Genomic DNA, 19,448 nt, shown 5'->3' with positions numbered 1-19,448 from the left:
TTAGTTTAAGCATAAATTTAGTTGGAGTTTCCAGAGGGTTTTTCCTTTCTCCCTTTTCTCAGCAGTGGAAGGGGGGTCGGGGGGAGGGAGCCTCTGTCAGTCTGTGTTGGGCAGTTGGCATTTTGCCATCTCAACCCAAGACACCCTGTTGCAAGGTACTGCTTTCATTTTGCTCTGGATGATGTAATTGACCATAGAAATACAGATCTATCCCCTAAGGACACTTAGAGAAATTACTTGTGTTGGTGTCATCAGTACATTCCTGTTGAGTTCAGAGTACCACCTAACTCTGTTGTTTTACCTCCTAAAAGGTTTCTAATCCCTGATCTGAAAGTGTGGAAAGTTATCCCCAAACGTGGCAATGGAGGCCCATGTACACTGGGCAAGTTTACTATTTTTGACCCTACAAAAATTGTAAGCTCCTATCACATTAAAAACAAAAGCACATTTTTTCAGACTTACAGGGCAAGACATTTAAATTAAAGCAATGGAAAAGTTACCCTACCTATGATAAACTGGGTGCAAGATTCAGCCAGCATCCTTCTCCAAGTCATGGAGTGCAATACATCCCCTTTCAAACAACAAATCAACAAGTGTTCTCTGGCAAAGAAGAACATCAACCTTAAATGTCCTCCTGTGCATCCACTTAACCAATCCATGAGTTTCAGAAAAATTGTGGTTCTGACACACACATTTGGTCTCGCAGCAAAAATTCTGGGCAAGTGCAATTATTCCATATATGGGCACCCGTCATGCACTTGACCTGTTAATGCAAACGGGTACTGGCTGGCCAAGGAGGCCAATGCCACCAGCCTTGCTTTGGAGGGTTTGCTCCTAGACACACCAATGATTAAAAAGGCCACCCTCCAAAACAGGGCTGCCATCGACTTCCTTCTTTTAGTTAGTGGCCATGGATGCAGTGAATTGGAAGGTTTATACTGCCTTAACTTTCCTGACCACTCCAAATCAATCCATAATCGTATCAATGAGCTGCAGGAATTAGTAGAGCAGATCATGCAGGAGGAGGATACTTCTGGGATGATGTGTTTGACTTTTCATTGGATGGTTTCTCCCTTCCATTTAAGAAATTTGCACTCTTTGGTTTGCTTGCTTTGTTTATCATATTCCTTTTCTTACTCATCCTCCCTTGCATTTTTGGTTGCTTTCAATGGCTTTTTGTTCACAATACTGTTTCTAATTTCATGGCATTAGAAAAAGGAGGAGCTGTGAGAGAACAGCTCCCCTATCAGGAGTGGCAGAGATATCACCGCCAGTGGATTTCTGATGACCAAGAAGGATTAGAGCCGTCAGCACCGGTGACGGACAGTAAATTAATGACCTCAGGTGTTTAATAGTGCACATGGAATTGTACAGGTTCAAATATTTTGTTGTTCTGATATCACCCCCGAACATTTAATTATTCTAACATGGCTGTCCTGTTCTATTTTTCCCTTAGTCATCCCATCCATGTTGTCTCGTTCCCATAATCCCTTAGGGTTCTCTTCCCACCTTTGGCCTAATCCCTGTTTTTCATTGGTTGGTTGACTGCTGCTTTTCTATTGGTTTCTGTTCCCTCCCAGTTTCCAGATCCTTCCCTAAGGAACCCTATATAAGTCTGGTGCTCCCTCAATAAATTGCTTTTCTACCATCCCACTCTGGTGTCCGGACTCCTTCCGTGCCTCGGGTGTCCAGCACAGAAACCATTGCAGCAGTCACACACTGTCATATTTGGGGTCAAATCAGGCAGATTTGAAGTGGAACTAGAGGAATTTTGAGTGGATTTAAGGGAATTTTAGGTGGAATTAAAAGAATTCTGGGTGGAATAAAGGAGACTTCAGGTGTAATTCAGGAAAGTTTTCAGTAGATTTAATGGAATTTTCCATGGAATTAATAGGATTTTAGAGGAATCTTGGAGATTTGGGGTGAAATTGGTGGGATTTGGGATGAAATTCTGGAGATTTTAAGAGGAATTAAGGAACAGGTCCCCATATGCATAGGCAGCAAATGTCCAACAGCAGCTCCATCAGCCACTTCCTCCTCCTGCCATTGGCAGACACGCGGCAGCTGCAGCTCCTGCTCTTGTGGCTCTTCCTGGGCATCTCCCTGGCTGCCCTCCTGGGCAACGGCCTCATCATCAGCGCCGTAGCCTCTGACCACCACCTGCACACCCCCATGCACTTCTTCCTGCTCAACCTGTCCCTCACAGACCTGGGCTCCATCTGCACCACTGTCCCCAAGGCCATGCACAACTCCCTCTGGGACACCAGGGACATCTCTTATGCAGGTTGTGCTGCTCAAATCTTTCTGCTTCTCTTCTTCTTTGGAGTAGAGTTTTCCCTCCTCACCATCATGTGCTACGACCGCTACGTTGCCATCTGCAAACCCCTGCACTACGGGACCCTCCTGGGCAGCAGAGCTTGTGCCCACATGGCAGCAGCTGCCTGGGCCAGTGCCTGTCTCTATGCTCTGCTGCACACAGCCAATACATTTTCCCTGCCCCTGTGCCATGGCAATGCATTGGGCCAGTTCTTCTGTGAAATCCCCCACATCCTCAAGCTCTCCTGCTCACACTCTGACCTCAGGGAACTTGGGCTTATGATAGTTACTGCTTTTCTGTTATTGGGATGTTTCATTTTCATTGTTTTCTCCTATGTGCAGATCTTCAGGGCTGTGCTGAGGATCCCCTCGGAGCAGGGACGGCACAAAGCCTTCTCCACTTGCCTCCCTCACCTGGCTGTGGTCTCCATGTTTCTCAGCACTGGCACATTTGCCTTATTGAAGCCTCCTTCTATGTCTTCCCCATCCCTGGACCTGGTCCTTGCAGATCTCTACTTGGTGGTGCCTCCAACACTGAACCCCCTCATCTATAGCCTGAGGAACCAGGAGCTCAAGGATGCTGTGAGGAAAATGATCACTGGATGCTTTTCAGCTGCCAAAGACTCCCTGCTTTGCTCTGTCAATGGCTTATAGTGTATGTCATGAGAGACCAAGTCTGTCCTCATTTATAACTGTTTTTTGATCTTCTGATGTTTTTGTTTTGAATGAAATGTCATTATTAAATTCATTTTTCTACTTAGACATCCATTTCTGTCACCAAGCCCAAGGACTGCCCTGGGCATCCTACCAGAGGGGCTGTTCCCCACCCTGGATGCCCTTGTGTGACGTTCGGATCTGCTTAATTTTGATGCAGATTGAACTACAAGTTCGAATCATTCTCTTAAGCAAAATTAAAACTCAAACAAGTTATCTGTAAATACCAAAAACTGATTTTTATTAATTGATTGGTAGAGAGATGCGAAAGGAAAAGTGGAAAAATAAGAAAAGTTAGGAAAATGCTTAAGATTATTTATAGAAGCAGAGAAAAGACACCACCATGAGAAACTACTTGAGTGCCTTATGGATGTAACAGAGAGGAGCAGGGGGAGGAAAACGCAGTTTCTCTCTTTGTATCTGTTAGCTGCAAGAGGATGGTGAGTCTTTGAAATGCCAAATGTCTGTTATTTCCCCTCACAACCAGACCAGCTGGCTTCTGGTGTAGCTGCAAAAGAGGGTGCTTTATTTTAGCCTGTAAGAGAAAGATTCAGCGAAAGGTTATACCTCACACACAGTCACAGACTATTCAGACTGCCAGGCAGTCTCACTCCAGGCCGATGCCCTCCCCAGGGTTACAAGCAGTCTCTCTGTCGAGGCAGATGACAGCTGGTGGTGTTGGAAGGAAGGTAAGAGGAGCTGAGAGGAGAGATCAGAGAAAACCAGGCAAGGCTTCCTAGTTTCTCCTTGTCTCTTGTTCCTCCAACTTCTGAATTCATCTTCAGGTTTTTATAAAGCTTTTCCAACTTCTACACATGCTTTTTGGCACGTAGTCAAGTCCAGATGTGGGAAACCGATCACAAAGGCAGGATCTTCTGGCAGGAAATATTTCCTTGAGAAAGCTTTTCCACTAAAGCTGACAGAGATGTTAGCAGAATGTATTGAGAGGCAGAAAACAATGGAGAAACATATTTTTGACTTGTTTGCTCCTACAGGAGGATCCCCCCACTACAAGCCCTTTTAAGGGGGTGCATCCTTCCCATTTAAGAGTGTTTGGGGAGACCCCTCACCCCATATGCCCCTTTTAAGGGGGTCTTGCCCCTTTAGGTCGCTTTGGGAAGAGGCCCCTCCCCACACAAGCCCCTTACAAAGGGGCCTGACCCCTTTAAGAGTCTTTTTGAGGGGACTCCACCACCCTGAAGCCCTTTTAGGGGTGTTTTATCACCCAGGGTGTATGTTTGGGGTTCCCTTTACCATCTCCACTTTAAGACCTCCCTTCAGGCGGGCCATTCTATACCCTCCTCCTTAAAAGGGCAACACCACTCCCCGTTTATTCTCACAGTGGAGCTCGCAGGGGGTTGGGGGTTCCGGAGGGGATTTGGTTTTTTGGGGGGTGCCTGTGCGATGGGGGGGGGTATTGGGGGGCTCTTAGTACTTTCTTTGGGGAAGTGAGGGGCCCCCCAGGAATCCCGGGGGGAAAAACAGCTCAGGGAACCCCCAGGAAGGGGTTGGGGAAGACCAGAGAGAGTTTTGGAGGGGGTTGCGAGGGGCCCAGGAGGGGGTTGGGGGGTCCCCCAGGACGGGATTTGAGGGGTCTAGGGCTGTTCCAAGAAGATTTTGGAAGGGTTGGGGGGACCCGTCAGGAGGGGGCCCAGGGGAACCCAGGAATCGCAGGGGGAGGTCGGGGGATCTCCAGAAGTTTTGGGGAGAATTTGGGGGGACCCCCGACCTCGCTCGACACCGCCATGGCCTCGCTGGGGCCGCACGTGGGCGAGGCCGGGATCAATCAGCACCGATCGGGATCGATGGCGACGGCGCCCCACCCCGAGACCGCCTGGCAACCGATGACGTCACTGAAATCGCGACGTTCTATTGGATGTGTCACACCAAAGGCGGGTAGAGGGACGAGCAGATTCCTCCCAGCAACTGGTGACGTCACAAAACAGCGCCATCCTATTGGCTGCAGCGCACGAGGGAGCCTCAAAACCTGTTCATTGCTGGAGGTGGTGGGGGGAGCAAACCGGGATGGCCGGGAATGGGAATCGGGGGGATTGGGGGCAGGTTCCAGTGCGCAGGAAAGGGGCACAGACCTGTCCCGGCTGTCTCTCAATGGCCCCCCAGCCCATCCCAGTCTTTCCCCTCTCTCTCCCACTACCCTCCCAGCCCAGCCCAGTCTCTCTCCTCTCTCCCAGTGCCCCGCCCAGCCCATCCCAGTGTCTCCCAGTGCTCCCCGTGTCCATGTCACTGGTGCCGCGGAGCTCCCAGCCTGGTCCAGCCCCTGCTCTTCCCCCGGGAAAATACAGCAAAAGCTTTTTTGATTTTTAGATGACAGGGACAGATTTACTTTGTAGCAACTGGACAGGTAATGAAACTGGTTTTTTCAAAGTATGCATTTCAAACCTTTTTTCTATAGGTTTTCCTTTAATAGTGTAATAAATTTGCAGTTCAAGGTAATGTAAAATACACATTTCATCATCTTAACATAGTTTAAATCAAAACAAAATAAAATGTAATAAATACAAGTTGCAAGAGCTGCATCCCTGTCAGTGCCGAGGAAGGACCAGAGAACCCAAAGAGGAATAAACCACAGGAAAGGTCTGAGCAGAGGAAGAGAAAAAAAGGGAAAATATGAGTTCAGAAAGGAAAAAGCTGCCCATGCTTTTGCAAACCAAAGAATGACAAATGTCTTGTGTGTGATCACAGCTTGTAGTTCCTGGAAATGGAGAATTCTGTTTAATATTTGTAAATATTTACCAGATAAGTATAGTTTGTAATGCAGGTGATGAATTAATAACAAACAATTTCATGCAAAAATTAATATCTTTTCTTTTTAGCTGGGCCTGCTGATACTGAGGCCCAGCTAAAACTAAAGCCAGAACTACCACAACTATATTCATGCAGATATATATCTATATATAAAATGAAAAAGTACAGAAAGTTCTCACTCCAAATTAGCTCCCCTTGTGGTACACAACATGTTTCCCCATCTTTTTGCCTTACCCAGCAAGTGCAACCAGGTCCTTGAACAAAAACAATCCCTCAGATGGGTTTGCATTTGCTTGAGGTGGGATTAATCCAAACAGTCTTTCCTAACATGCCTCCCATATGTACCACAGGGACCTCATCTACAGTATTCAAGAGTTCTTATTGGACAGGGCCAGCTCAATTGGTGGAGCCTCAGGTGGTGACCAAGCAGGTGGCCTTTGGTAAATGCAGCTCCCAGTGTTTGTAATTTCCCCCACTCAGCATCTTCAAGGTGGTTTTCAGCAGTCCATTGCACCGCTCAACTTTCCCGGCAGCTGGTGCATGGGAGGGGACATGATACACCCACTCAAGGCCGTGCTCTCTGGCCCAGATGTCTATGAGGCAATTCTAGAAATGGGTGCCATTGTCAGACTCTGTTCTCTCTGGGGTGCCGTGTCTCCACAGGACTTGTTTCTCAAGGCCCAGGATGGTATTCTGGGCAGTGACGTGAGGCACGGGGTATGTCTGCAGCCATCCAGTGGTTGTCTCTACCATGGTCAGCACGTGGCGCTTGCCTTGGTGTGTTTGGGGAAGTGTGATGTAGTCAACTTGCCAGGCTTCCCCATACCTGTATTTCGACCACCATCCACCATACCACAGAGGCTTCACCCGCTTGGCCTGCTTGATGGCAGCACATGTGTCACAGTCACAGATAACCTGTGAGACTCTGTCCATGGTTAGATCCACCCCTCGGCCCCGAGCCCATCTGTATGTCGCATCTCTGCCCTGATGACCAGAGGCATCATGGGCCCATCGGGCTAGAAAAAATTCACCTTTATGCTGCCAATCCAGATCTACCTGAGAGACTTTAATCCTGGCAGCTCGATCCACCTGCTCGTTGTTACGATGCTCCTCATTAGCCCGGCTCTTGGGTACATGAGCATCTACGTGACGGACCTTCACACTCAGCTTCTCTACCCGGGCAGTGATGTCCTGCCACATCTCAGCCGCCCAGATGGGTTTCCCTTTGCGCTGCCAGCCGGCCTTTCTCCATCGCTCCAGCCATCCCCACAGAGCACTGGCCACCATCCACGAGTCAGTGTAGAGGTAGAGTCTTGGCCACTTCTCTCGTTCAGCGATATCCAAAGCCAGCTGAATGGCTTTCAGCTCTGCAACCTGACTTGATCCACCCTGTCCTTCAGTCGCTTCTGCAACTCGCCGTGTAGGACTCCATACAGCTGCTTTCCATTTCCAGCTTGTCCCTACAATGCGGCAGGAGCCATCCGTGAGGACAGCATATCACTTTTCCTCTTCTGGTAGCTGGTTATAATGGTGGAGCCTCTTCAGCTCGTGTCACCTGCTCCTCTTCTTCTCCAGAGGATAGTCCAAAACTCTCACCTTCCAACCAGTTCCTGATGAATTCCAAAATCCCAGAGCGATTAGGATTCCCCAATCCGGGTTTGCTGTGTAATCAGAGCGATCCACTTACTCCATGTGGCATCAGTGGTGTGATGGTTAGAAGGAGCTTCTCTTTTGAACATCCAGCCCAGTACTGGTAGTCAGGGTGCCAGGAGGAGCTGTGCCTCAGTGCCAATCACTTCTGAGGCTGCTTGAACTTCCTCATAAGCTGCCAGGATCTCTTTCTCAGTTGGGGTATAGCTGGCTTCAGATCCTTTGTATCCCCAACTCCAGAATCCCTGCGGTTGTTCTCGGGTCTCCCCAGGTACTTTCTGCCAGAGGCTCCAGGATGGGCCATTCTCCCTGGCTGCAGTGTAGAGGACATTCTTCACATCCTGTCCTGTCCTGATTGGCCCAAGAGCTACTGTGTGGGCAATCTCCTGTTTAATCTGTTCAAAGGCTTGTTGTTGTTTAGGGCCCCACTGGAAATCATTTCTCTTCCATGTCACAAGGTAGAGAGGGCTTACAATCTGACTGTACTCAGCAATAGGCATCTTCCAAAAGCCCACGGTGCCTAGGAAAGCCTGAGTTTCCTTCTTGCTGGTCGGTGGGGACACAGCTGCTGTTTTGTTGATCACCTCTGATGGAACCTGGCCATGTCCGTCTTGCCACTTCACTCCTAGGAACTGAATTTCCTGAGCAGGTCCCTTGACCTTACTTTGTTCATTGGCAAAACCAGCTCTTAGGAGAATCTCGATTATTTCTTTCCTTTCTCGAAAACTTCCCCTGCTGTGTTCCCCCATACAATGATGTCATTGATGTACTGTAGATGTTCTGGAGCCTCACCCTTTTCCAATGCAGTCTGGATCAGTCCATGGCAAATGGTGGGACTGTGTTTCCATCCCGGGGCAGTCTATTCTTGGTGTACTGCACACCCCTCCAGATGAAAATAAACTGTGACCTGCACTGTGCTGCCAAAGGAATAGAGAAAAAGGCATTGGCAATGTCGATGGTGGCACCTCTTGGCTGCCTTGGACTCCAGCTCATACTGAAGCTCCAGCATGTCCGGCACAGCGGCACTCGGGGGGGTGTGACCTCATTGAGGCCACGGTAATCCACCGTCATCCTCCACTCTCCACTGGATTTCCACGCTGGCCATATGGGGCTATTAAAGGGTGAGTGAGTATTGCTGACCACCCCTTGGCTCTCCAGCTCAGGAATCATCTTGTGTATGGGGGTCACAGAGTCTCGGTCAGTGCGGTATTGCCGACGGTGCACTGTGGCTGTGGCCAGCGGTACCAACTGTTCTTCAACTTTCAGCAGTCCCACAGCAGAAGGGTCCTCTGAGAGGCCAGACAAGGTGCTCAGCTGTCTGATTTCCTGTCTGCACAGCAGCTATGCCAAAAGCCCAAAAAAGTCTTTTTGGGTCTTTGAAATACCCACTCTCAGGTAGTCTATGCCAAGGATACACGGGGCCTCTGGACCAGTCACAATGGGGTGTCTATGCCATTCCTTCCCAGTCAAGAGGAACGGACATGACATCACTCCTATACCATCTGGAGTCTTGCCCACAAGAGACCGGAGCAGCATTTAACCTTGAAGAGTTTCTTGTGGTAGTTGTGCCTCTTTTCAGTTCACGTCCCCGTGCTCCTAAAAAGAGCTGAGTTTTCCATCCCACTTCCTCATATCTTCTCCATGCTCATGAGGAAAAAACATAGATTGCCATGTGGAGTGTACCCTTTCTACTTGGCTGGGGGATGCCTGCTCCTGATGGCAGAGACTCTTATTTGTCCTGGCAAGATATGGAAGATTCCTTCCTTAATCTTCTCTTCCAGTTCGACCAGTTTTGTTTCCAGAGCTGAGATGTGGGCTCATAATGGGGCAGTGACAGTGTCTTCATAAATCTCCAGTTTGCTTTACCAGCACGCCCACCTTGTCCTCTCCTTCTCTCCACTGCCACATTGCAAGGTAGCGAGAATACAGTTCTGCCCCAAGCCGTGCAAACTTTAACCACATCTGGGATGTGCACTGTACAGCATCCGAACTTTTAGGGCATCTCTCGTCCTCTGAAAAGATTATCTCCAGTGTGGCTAATTCCCTTAAGCACTGGACACCTTGTTCCAACATGTTCCACTGTCCTTGCTCTACATGGAGGTCCTCCTTGCAAAGATATCTCTCCGTTACACTTGACAACAGTCGCCACCAGAGGCTGAGAGTTTCCTGCCTTTTTCCAATCTCCTGGTCAATGACGACATCCCGAGACAGGGATCCCAGCTGCCTTGCCTCACTCCCATCTAGAATTGTATCATTGGCCACGGTGTCCCAGATTCGAAGCAGCCAGGTCAAGATGGACTCATTCGCCTGTCGTGTGAACTCTCTCCGGAGCTCACACAGCTCACCCAGGGATAGGGACCGGCTGATTAGTTCTGGCTCCGTTTCTTCTGCTTGATGTGAAGGTCCTGCCTCTTCCTTGTCATTCCCTATACAAAGTGATTTGGTCTTTGATTTTCTGTTCTGGACAGGGATAATGGCTATTAGTTTCAGTTCCCTTCTGGCTCCTCAGCAGTTTGCGTGGACATGATGTTGGTTGATGTATTTCTTTATCTCTCTGGCTCAGCCATGGTTTGGGTGGACACGCTGCCTGTGCAATTGCTTCTCTTCTCCTCCTCCTGATGGGGCTGTTCCACACCAAGCAGTGCCCGGTAGGCCCGTGAAAGGGCCCAGCAGGTTGCTGTGAGCTGTCCATCTCTGGATCTGCCAGAGCATTTCCCTTTCTCGTGGCTTATTATTCCAGCAGGGTCCTGCAGTTGTTCAGGGTTGAATTTCCTCATCATTGGAGGAGAGAAACTCTCCAAATACTGGCCCATGTCCTCCCACTTCCCGTGCCACTCAGCATTATCCACTCTCAGGGTAGGCCTCCAAACAACCTCCCTAGAAGGCCCTGTGCTGACCCCTAAGCATGGTGTGTACAGTACAGAGGAGACAAAGCAACACTAACAACAGTATTACACTGTCCTTAATATCAAAAGGAAACTCAATATTCTCAAAGACTGTTGTAGCACGTCTGAAGGGGGAGAAAAAGGTGAAAGAGTGGAAAGAACCATTCCCTTCTGTTACCCCACAGGCTGGGTGCTATTTTTAATGAGGCCCCAGAGGCAGCAACCCAAGCTAGGACAGGCAAACAGGACTGAATACACATTCACAATGAAGCTCACTGCTTCTGATGTTATGATGATATAAAAATAATGTATTAATAACAGAATTTTGGTCCCTCTCCCTGGTCTTAAAAGTGGCATCAAATAGGCAAAAAGTTCCCATATGTTGAAATATGAACAGGCTGAGAGACACATCCATGGGAATACATCAAGCAACATGGTAATCAGGGAGTTTCTGTATCCAAATACACAGATGTTTAAAATGAAATTGTAAGTCTGACTTCTCTCTCGTGCCCCACATTGGGCTTTAAAAGATGTGCTGGTTTAAAGGTAAACCAAGAGGAGAAATGAAACCAACATGAGAGAGAGTTACAATTTAATAAAAATATGACAATGAATGCAATGATGCAAAGAGAAATTGGTTTTGACCCAAAAACCCCAGAAGTATAACCCAGCACCCTGGGGCACAAACAGAATGGTGTTTGTTGGCCCCTGTGCTGAGTCCCACTTGATTCCTCTGCGTCTAAAAAAAAAGGAAGAGAAAAACCTGTTGGTGCAGATGACAGTCACAGTCTGGACATGAGTGGTGGTCTCAGTCCTGTCGAGGTTCTGGTTCTCCTCTGGATCTGAAAGGTGGTCCCAGAAGTCCCCAAACCCCAAGATTCTATACCCTCTGGTTCAGATGGGAACACCCAATATGTCCCCCAGGGAGGGGAGTTCCACAATGGGTGATCTGGCTGTGTCAGTCATGGGGTATATTTGGAGTCATTGATGGCCCATTAGCAGACATGACCCCTCAGGCTGGGTGTGAAGGCACTAAGGACTCCCCAGAGGGGAGTTATCACAGCTCCTCTCTCACAGGTGTCTTTCACACCCAGCACAGATCCTGGGGGGTGTGCCCTGGGGAGCTGCTGCAAATGGTCCATTATTAACAGTTCATGAGAAATGACACAGGGGGTTTAGAATACACAGCTTTGGTCACACCCAGACAGTGATAAACTGGTCTCAGTTTGCTGAACTAGGACAGTTGTGTAGTTGCTAATAAAGTATTTGCCAGCAGTTGGATTAAGTCTCCTAATACAGACCACCGTACAGGCTCTCATTCCATCTGGTGGGTTTAGTGGCTCAGATCAATCCCAATACTTGGTAGCTCGAGCTGGTGCCTCAGCAGAGGGACCTGAACAAAGAAATCCCTGGGCAGGTCCACCCTTACGATCTAAACTGCCCATCCTGCACACAACAGTCTGCACCAATAGAAATATCAGCAGCTGAGGTCTTGTCACTCTGCAATGGATTTGCTGTTTTGTTGCCAAGTGTTTGTCACAGGGTTATTGGTAAAACTGACCGAATTATTGAGGCCAACATTCAAAACTTAATTTTTAGTCATTTATTGCAGCAACAATAGACAAATAATTCACGGCAGCAACTATTAGACAAAGAAGCAAACAGGACATCCTAGGAAATGCCCTGGGCGACCAGCTTAGGAGCCCAGTGCTCCCAGCTGGCTCGCAAAGGATACAAGTTATAGGCTTGGTTTTTATAGACTGTGATTGTTCCTTGTTGTCGCCCCTAATTCAGGTGGGTCTGAAGGACCAGCCTACAAGTTTTGTTTTCACCTTAAAAGGACATGTTTCCAGCCTCAGCCTATGGAATCAGACCTCCGTACCTGGGGCGGGGTCACTTAAGGAGATATATACCTGTATTTTTGAATAAACTTTGGATCTTGCTTGCACATCATACTGGTGTGTGCGGTCTCACTAGCGCCTGGTCTGTAACATCTGGTGGACCTCGACGTGATTCAAGACATGAAAGCCATCTGCAGACCTGCCTAGACCCTTAAGTAGTGGCCCCTGAGAGCTGCTGTTCCCCAATTTTCTGGGAGCTTTGTGTATAGGCCCCCGAGAGCTTCTGTCTCCTGTAAACTCGGGAGGTTTTGGAAGTGGCCTTTGAGAGCTGCTGGAAGAACGTGGACTGAAAGAAAAAACCATGACCTTCAAACAGTTTTTTGGAAGTGGCCTTTGAGAGCTGCTGGAAGAACGTGGACTGAAAGAAAAAACCATGACCTTCAAACCAGTGAGTTCAACATGGGGAATTCCAAGTTGACTAAGACGAACTTATTGCTTGATAAATTTGAAAAATTAGCTCTTGTTACAAAAACATTGAAAGACAAGCCTTACAAAAATTTTTGGACTGGTGCTTTAGTCAGGGCATTTAACCGATGCCAGCTCCACGCTTTCCATAGAATTGTGTGACAATATCGGGGCAGATTTGTGGAATTTATCACAAATTGCCCCCGAAGATCTCTTGCCGCTTATCCCGTCACATACAGCTATAAGGAAAATGCTGTTAGAGGTAGATCGAGCCCGAAAAAACTCAAGCTACCTGAGAGAAGGGAAAAGAGTCTCCTTTTGCAGAGCGACTTTTCCCCTGAGCACCCTTCTGCACCGCCGTGGGCGCCGCCGTTCGCGGAGCCCCCACCGCGGTACCCTTCTGCACCGCCCGTGCCGCCCGTCGGACCCCCGCTGCCGTTCCCTTCGGCATCGCCACCGCCCTATCCGCAAGCGCGGAGCCCGGAGCCGAGCCGCGGAGCCAGCGCTGTGCCATGCCCGTCGTTGCCGCCCGCCCCCGCTCCGGGAGATCCGACGAGACCACACCAGCCATGGGACCAAGGCTTTTCCACGCCGTTCGTCGCCGCAAACAGCAGAGATATCCAACAGTACCAAGGAGTAAGTGATTTTAATTCATGTTCCAAGTCCGCGGTAGAGCTGCGCGCCATAGCTGAGTTTGAAACCGAAACCATGAGAGGCTTTGAAAACCTCATGGAAATGCCCGCGAAATCAAACAAAGGGATTGCGCGCGCTTACCACGAGGCGCCAGGACCGCCCCATTCCCCTCCCTACAGTATGCCCATCAAGGCGCATGCGCGAGGCGCAGGTCCCCCCGCAGCCCGCAGGTGCCGGGGTCGGCTCCACGTCGGCTCAACGGGAGGAATCGGCCCGCCCCCACGGCAGATCAGTTCCCGCGCCACCCCCACCACCTCCAGCGTGGATAGATTGCGTCATGGAGAGGGGAGAGGCCCCTCCCCAGTGGAGCGGAGCCAGCAAAGCCCACCCTGCGCGTTCCATCCACTGTGCGCCGTCCACAGTGCGTGCGTCCCGAGAGCAAGTTCCCACAGCGACGGGCGCGCGGGACCCAGGCCCTGCAGCGCCGGCAGGGGCTTCCCCTGCACCGGCAACCCAGTACCTGCAGTCTTCATCATTGACAGCCACACCCACCAGCTGCATCCCAGCAGCAATGGCGCAGGAAGAAGCCTCTGTTTGGGACATGATGGCGGGAGCCGGGAATCGCGAGGTAGTTAACTTAATTTCAAAGCCTTCTGATACCCAGGTACCAGATTCGGTAGATGGAGCAACAGCGCCACCTCGCGACCTCACATTTAACAGCCAGCAAAGGTACAAAGAGTCTCTTTGGCGGCTGACACAGGCACACCTTCATCTTCCCTGCGACCTCTGGTTTCTGCGCCTCTGATGAACACTACACAAGGCTCAAAATGGGAACCACGTGATTGGAAAATTGCACAAAAAATACACACTATAGTCTTTCAATACGGCTATGACAATGCCTTAGTAAAAAACCAAATCACTGCCTTCATAAAATAGAATAACATAGTTCCAGCAGACACTAATTAATGGAGTTTATTCTACCTCCTACTGCTTATATGTTATTTCTACAGAAATGGAAAGAGCAGCTAATGGAGGAACAGGAAAAAAATATACACTTAGAAACTGGACATCCCTTAAGATTAGCATCTTTAGACCAGCTAATGGGATCAGGAGCTTATGAAGACCCACAAACACAAGCTGCATTACATTTTCATATTCTGCAACAGTCAAAGAATGCTGCTTTGACCGCATTCTCTAATCTGCCTAAGAAGGGAAAACCTTCTATACCTTATATGCAAATAATGCAGAAACCTGGACAAACATGTATGGAATTTGTAGACAAAGTAAAAGAAGCCCTGGACATGGCTCCAAATCTTACCCCTGAAATGAAACCAGTATTATTGAAAGATCTGGTAATTAATAATGCCAATCCTCAATGCAAACAGCTCATAGCCTCTCTCCCTGCCACAGCTACTTTGGTACAGTTAATTGAAGCCTGTGCCAGATTGCCCTGGGTAGAGGAGGAAGAAAAAGCAAAGCTACATGCCTCTGCCCTAGCCACAGCTCTTAACAAACAATCTACCCAAAAAAGGGGGAAAAGACCCTGGAGTTTAACAACAAAATCTAGTCCAGCACAACCAAAATATAGCAGAACTCAAAGCTTCACCGGGAAATGTAACCGTTGTCACAGGCTTGGCCACAGGGCCCAGGATTGTCATTCTAGATATAAAAAGGATGGCATTCCTCAACAAACATGGGATGGGGAGCTGGGCCTCCAGAAAACCAGAGGGGCTACAGGCCATGGGGCACAGCCAGTCAAATACCTCATAGAAACTGGAGCCAAGCTGCCTTCCCCATATGGCAACCACAACCACAAGCAGTAGTAGCCTAGGACTAGTCATTGACTGTCCAATCAAACAAGAACAGTCCAGTTCAAGAGCATGTTGCTTAGTCTGTCTCTCCAAGTTACAAACAAATCCTAAAAGCTGTAATTTTGGTATTTCAGCATTTCTCTCATCAGCCCGTTAACCTTGTTGTCGATTCTCTGTATGTAGCAGGAATTGTTACTAGAATTTCCCGTTCCTTATTAGGGTACGTTTCAAATTCAAAACTGCAACCCTTGTTCATCACATTATGGAATTTAGTTGAACATCGTCAGCACCCTTTCTGTGTACTCACATTCACAGTCACACAGATGGAGAAGGCATACTTGTTCAAGGTAATGCATTTATTGATCAGGCTGTTTCTGCTGCTGCAGTCACAACACCAACTCCTTTTGAACAAGCTACCCGGTCACATTCCTTTTCCCACCAATCAGCTAAAGCCATACATAATGAATTTTCTCTGTCACGATCACAAGCCAGGGCTATTATTGCTTCCTGCCCTGACTGTGCCAAAATAGCACCCATTCAATCTGGAGGAGTGAACCCACGAGGGTTAGAAGCTCGGAAAATTTGGCAAACTGATGTCACTGAAATTGTGTCTTTTGGACATTTAAGGTACGTTCATGTGTCAGCTGACACCTGTTCTAAAGCAATGTGGGCCAGTGCTGACGTCTCCACTGCTGCCAAGGCATGTATTAAACATTGGCTTAGTGCTTTTGCAGCATTGGGTAAGCCTGACATTATCAAAACAGATAATGCTCCAGCATATAAAGGCAAAATATGTGGCACCTTTTTTAATCAATGGCAGATTAATCATGTCACTGGCATCCCCCATAACTCTGGAGGACAAGCAATCATTGAACGCCACCACCAAGATTTAAAACGCATGGTGTCAGTTTTAAAAAGAGAGGGGGAAATGGAGATGCGTAGCCCACAGAATGTGCTGATGAAAGCTTGTTATGTTTTAAATTGGTTAAACCCAAGGGAGACTAATGATCCCCCAATTTTTTCATGCTTCTCAGAAAATTTACACAATTTCTCAGCCTCAGATGTTCAAGTTGCAGTGTATCAACCTGCCTCGAACATATGGAAAGGTCCCTTTCAGCTGATAACGTGGGGCCGTGGATACGCTTGAGTATCTTCGGATCAAGGCAGTGAGTGGATACCAGCAAAATGGGTAAAGCCCTGGATCTGAAAAGACCCAGCCAAATCTGCAGGGAACAACATGCCTGTTAACCCTACAGATGGCAGAGGATCCACAGCTCACTTAACCAATAATGCTGACACATGAATCTGAGTACTAGTTAAAAAGTCTAACTTCTGACCAAAAGTTTAATTTCACTGTTCAAATAAGTTCACAAAGTGCCTGAAGTGACTGAATCTCAAGGCTTTTCTCAGTCTACGATGGCCACGTAGAACTGAGAATTGCTCTTGTGAAGTAGCATAGGGAATTAGCTCAGCTGGACTGAAGCTAACCCTTGATAAGTGAAGTCACTGCACTCAGACACAATTCATTAAATGTGTTGTTTTGTTTACCATGGTCAGTGTGGTGACGGCCACACGAAAGGACCAAGAAGTCTCACATGAGAAAAGTTTTCTTGTTTTGCACTGATTGTAATTTATGACAAATTACTGTGTTAGTTTTGTATTATGTTGTCTGTATTTTCATTTTGTTCTTTGAAACAAAAGGGGGAGATGATGTCGCCCCTAATTCAGGTGGGTCTGAAGGACCAGCCTACAAGTTTCGTTTTCACCTTAAAAGGACATGTTCCCAGCCTCAGCCTATGGAATCAGACCTCCGTACCTGGGGCGGGGCCACTTAAGGTGATATATTACCTGTATTTTTGAATAAACTTGGGATCCTGCTTGTACATCAGACTGGTGTGTGCAGTCTCACTAGTGCCTGGTCTGCAATAGTTCCTCTTTTTAGCTTAGGTTTTTTCATTATTGATAATGTCTTAGTCTGTATTTTTAATTAGTCCCTCCCAGCCTTGGCTTGTGATGGCTCTTGATCTTCATCTCATCAGGCTCGTGATAGCTCATGATGTTCACCTCTGCGTAGGTTTGGCTCTGTTGCTGGGGGGTTGCTTTCTTTTGATTGGACATAGAGTGGTCTTAGGGTGGCTTCAGGCTCTTCTTCTCATGCACAGTTCACATGTATGATACGCCTGTACCAAGCATTGCACAATATGCTAAAAACAGTCCATTCTGTGGTTTAAGCCTTGCAAGTTCCTCAAAGGGGCGAGCACAGTCACAATGACATAACAAACTTTGCTTTATTAAAAGTAATACAAAAACTTTATATTGAATCATTAACTCAATTTAACAAGGAAATTTTATATTGATCACTTCTCTATTACAACAGGGTCACCTTCATACCCCTGAGGTGGGTTTTGGTGAGATTTTCATCCTGTTGTGATGTGGTTGTTACAGCTCCCAGTCCAGGATCTCTGAGCTGTCAATACCAGCTGTGAATTTTTAAGCAATATTTAAGATTCAGCTTTTCCATTAACTTATTGATGTTTAGATTGTCACCTCCAGATTCCCTATGATCCATCTTAGCCTTTCACAACACAGCCATCAAATTCTGAAAAACATCAATAATCTGTCTAACAATTCCAGCCACTTCTGTCAACTTTCAAAGAACAGAAACTGTGGCCCACCTGCTGTGGTCCCAACACTGCTACACAGCAGGACACACACTGAGCAGCCAGAGAGCTGAGGGCAAACACAAGGGCACAGATGGAGAGTGGGGAAGTGGAAAGAGCAGCTCTGAAAAGACCCAGTGCTGGTGCTGCCTGGCAGTGCTGCTGGGCTGATACTCTGTTTCTGTCCCTCTCTGCACAGAGGCTCTGCCCGTCCAGATTCACAGGAGCTTTCAGGGAATGAGTTTTGGCAAACAAGAATGCAGGATCCTTTCTTTTGCTAAAATGCACAGAGAAGATGATTCCTCATTTCCACAGTCTGTGAGTAAAATTTAGGGCATAAAATGTGAATTAGAAATGGGATAAATAGTGAAATTTCATTGTGCCCAATGTTAAGACACACAGAAGAAAGGAATCACCCCACAAACAGCCTCCATGAAAAACTTCAGAAGTAAAGACTGAGCCTGTAATGAGTTACATTATATTCTCTGGAGAAGAAATCAGGCAGTTTATTGCTTCTGAAATCTATCCAGTGATCATTTTCCTCATGGCATCCTTGAGCTCCTGGTTCCTCAGGCTGTAGATGAGGGGGTTCAGGGCCGGAGGCACCACCGAGTACAGAACTGACAGTGCCAGATCCAGGGATGGGGAGGAGATGGAGGGAGGCTTCCAGTCAGCAAATGCTGCAGTGCTGAGAAACAGGGAGAGCACAGCCAGGTGAGGGAGGCACGTGGAAAAGGCTTTGTGCCGTCCCTGCTCCGAGGGGATCCTCAGCACAGCCCTGAAGATCTGCACATAGGAGAAAACTATGAAAACAAAAGAACAAAACACTACACAGGTACAAACAACAATAAGCCCAAGTTCCCTGAGGTAAGGATTTGAGCAGGAGAGCTTGAGGGTGTGGGGGATTTCACAGAAGAACTGGCCCAGGGCATTGCCCTGGCACAGGGGCAGGGAAAATGTATTGTCTGTGTGCAGCAGAGCATAGAGACAGGCACTGGCCCAGGCAGCTGCTGCCATGTGGGCACAAGCTCTGCTGCCCAGGACGGTCCCATAGTGCAGGGGTTTGCAGATGGCAACGTAGCGGTCGTAGCACATGATGGTGAGGAGAGAGAATTCTGCTGACATAAAACAGACATAGAGAAAGAGCTGTGCAGGACACCCTGCATAGGAGATGGTTCTGATGTTCCAGAGGGAGCTGTGCACGGCTTTGGGGACAGTGGTACAGATGGAGCCCAGGTCTATGAGGGACAGGTTGAGCAGGAAGAAGTGCATGGGGGTGTGCAGGTGGTGGTCAGAGGCTACGGCGCTGATGATGAGGCCGTTGCCCAGGAGGGCAGCCAGGGAGATGCCCAGGAAGAGCCACAAGAGCAGGAGCTGCAGCTGCCGCGTGTCTGCCAATGGCAGGAGGAGGAAGTGGCTGATGGAGCTGCTGTTGGACATTTACTTACTTTTGACAATGGGTCCCATTTGAAAAAAAAAATTTAAAATAAAGGCGTAAAATTTCAGACTACAAACTTCATTTTTCATAGATGTCACCCTGACTTAAATGCATTTCCTTTTTCTGGTTTGTGCTGGCTGAGGATGATGTGAGAAGCAGGAGCTCTGCCCATGTGCTATTAAGGAGTGAGTTCCTCGCTGTTGCAGTGGAAACATGGAGCTGGTTTGTGACAGCTCTGAACATCATGAGTTATGTCAAATATAAACCAT

The 19,448-nt window shown here is 48.1% G+C and overlaps 2 protein-coding genes across 2 annotated transcripts; one reads left to right on the top strand and one right to left on the bottom strand.

Annotated features, from left to right (window-relative positions):
* Positions 1-2,004: 2,004 nt before the first annotated feature.
* Positions 2,005-2,970, top strand: LOC139684112 (olfactory receptor 14A16-like). Its single transcript, XM_071579712.1, has one exon. It carries the CDS (start codon positions 2,005-2,007, stop codon positions 2,968-2,970), a length of 966 nt encoding a protein of 321 aa, XP_071435813.1.
* A 15,293-nt stretch (positions 2,971-18,263) lies between these two features.
* LOC139684037 (olfactory receptor 14J1-like) lies at positions 18,264-19,181 on the bottom strand. Its single transcript, XM_071579647.1, has one exon. It carries the CDS (start codon positions 19,179-19,181, stop codon positions 18,264-18,266), a length of 918 nt encoding a protein of 305 aa, XP_071435748.1.
* Between the last annotated feature and the right edge of the window lie 267 nt (positions 19,182-19,448).

This window comes from Pithys albifrons, chromosome 31 (genome assembly GCF_047495875.1).
Source record: "Pithys albifrons albifrons isolate INPA30051 chromosome 31, PitAlb_v1, whole genome shotgun sequence".
Classification (NCBI taxonomy): Eukaryota; Metazoa; Chordata; class Aves; order Passeriformes; family Thamnophilidae; genus Pithys; species Pithys albifrons.
Note: the sequence above shows the minus strand (reverse complement) of the source record. Positions and strands in the feature narration are given on the sequence as shown.

Coding starts and splice junctions, on each gene's coding strand:
- LOC139684112 (XM_071579712.1), top strand. CDS start 2,005: ATGTCCAACAGCAGCTCCATCAGCCACTTCCTCCTCCTGCCATTGGCA.
- LOC139684037 (XM_071579647.1), bottom strand. CDS start 19,181: ATGTCCAACAGCAGCTCCATCAGCCACTTCCTCCTCCTGCCATTGGCA.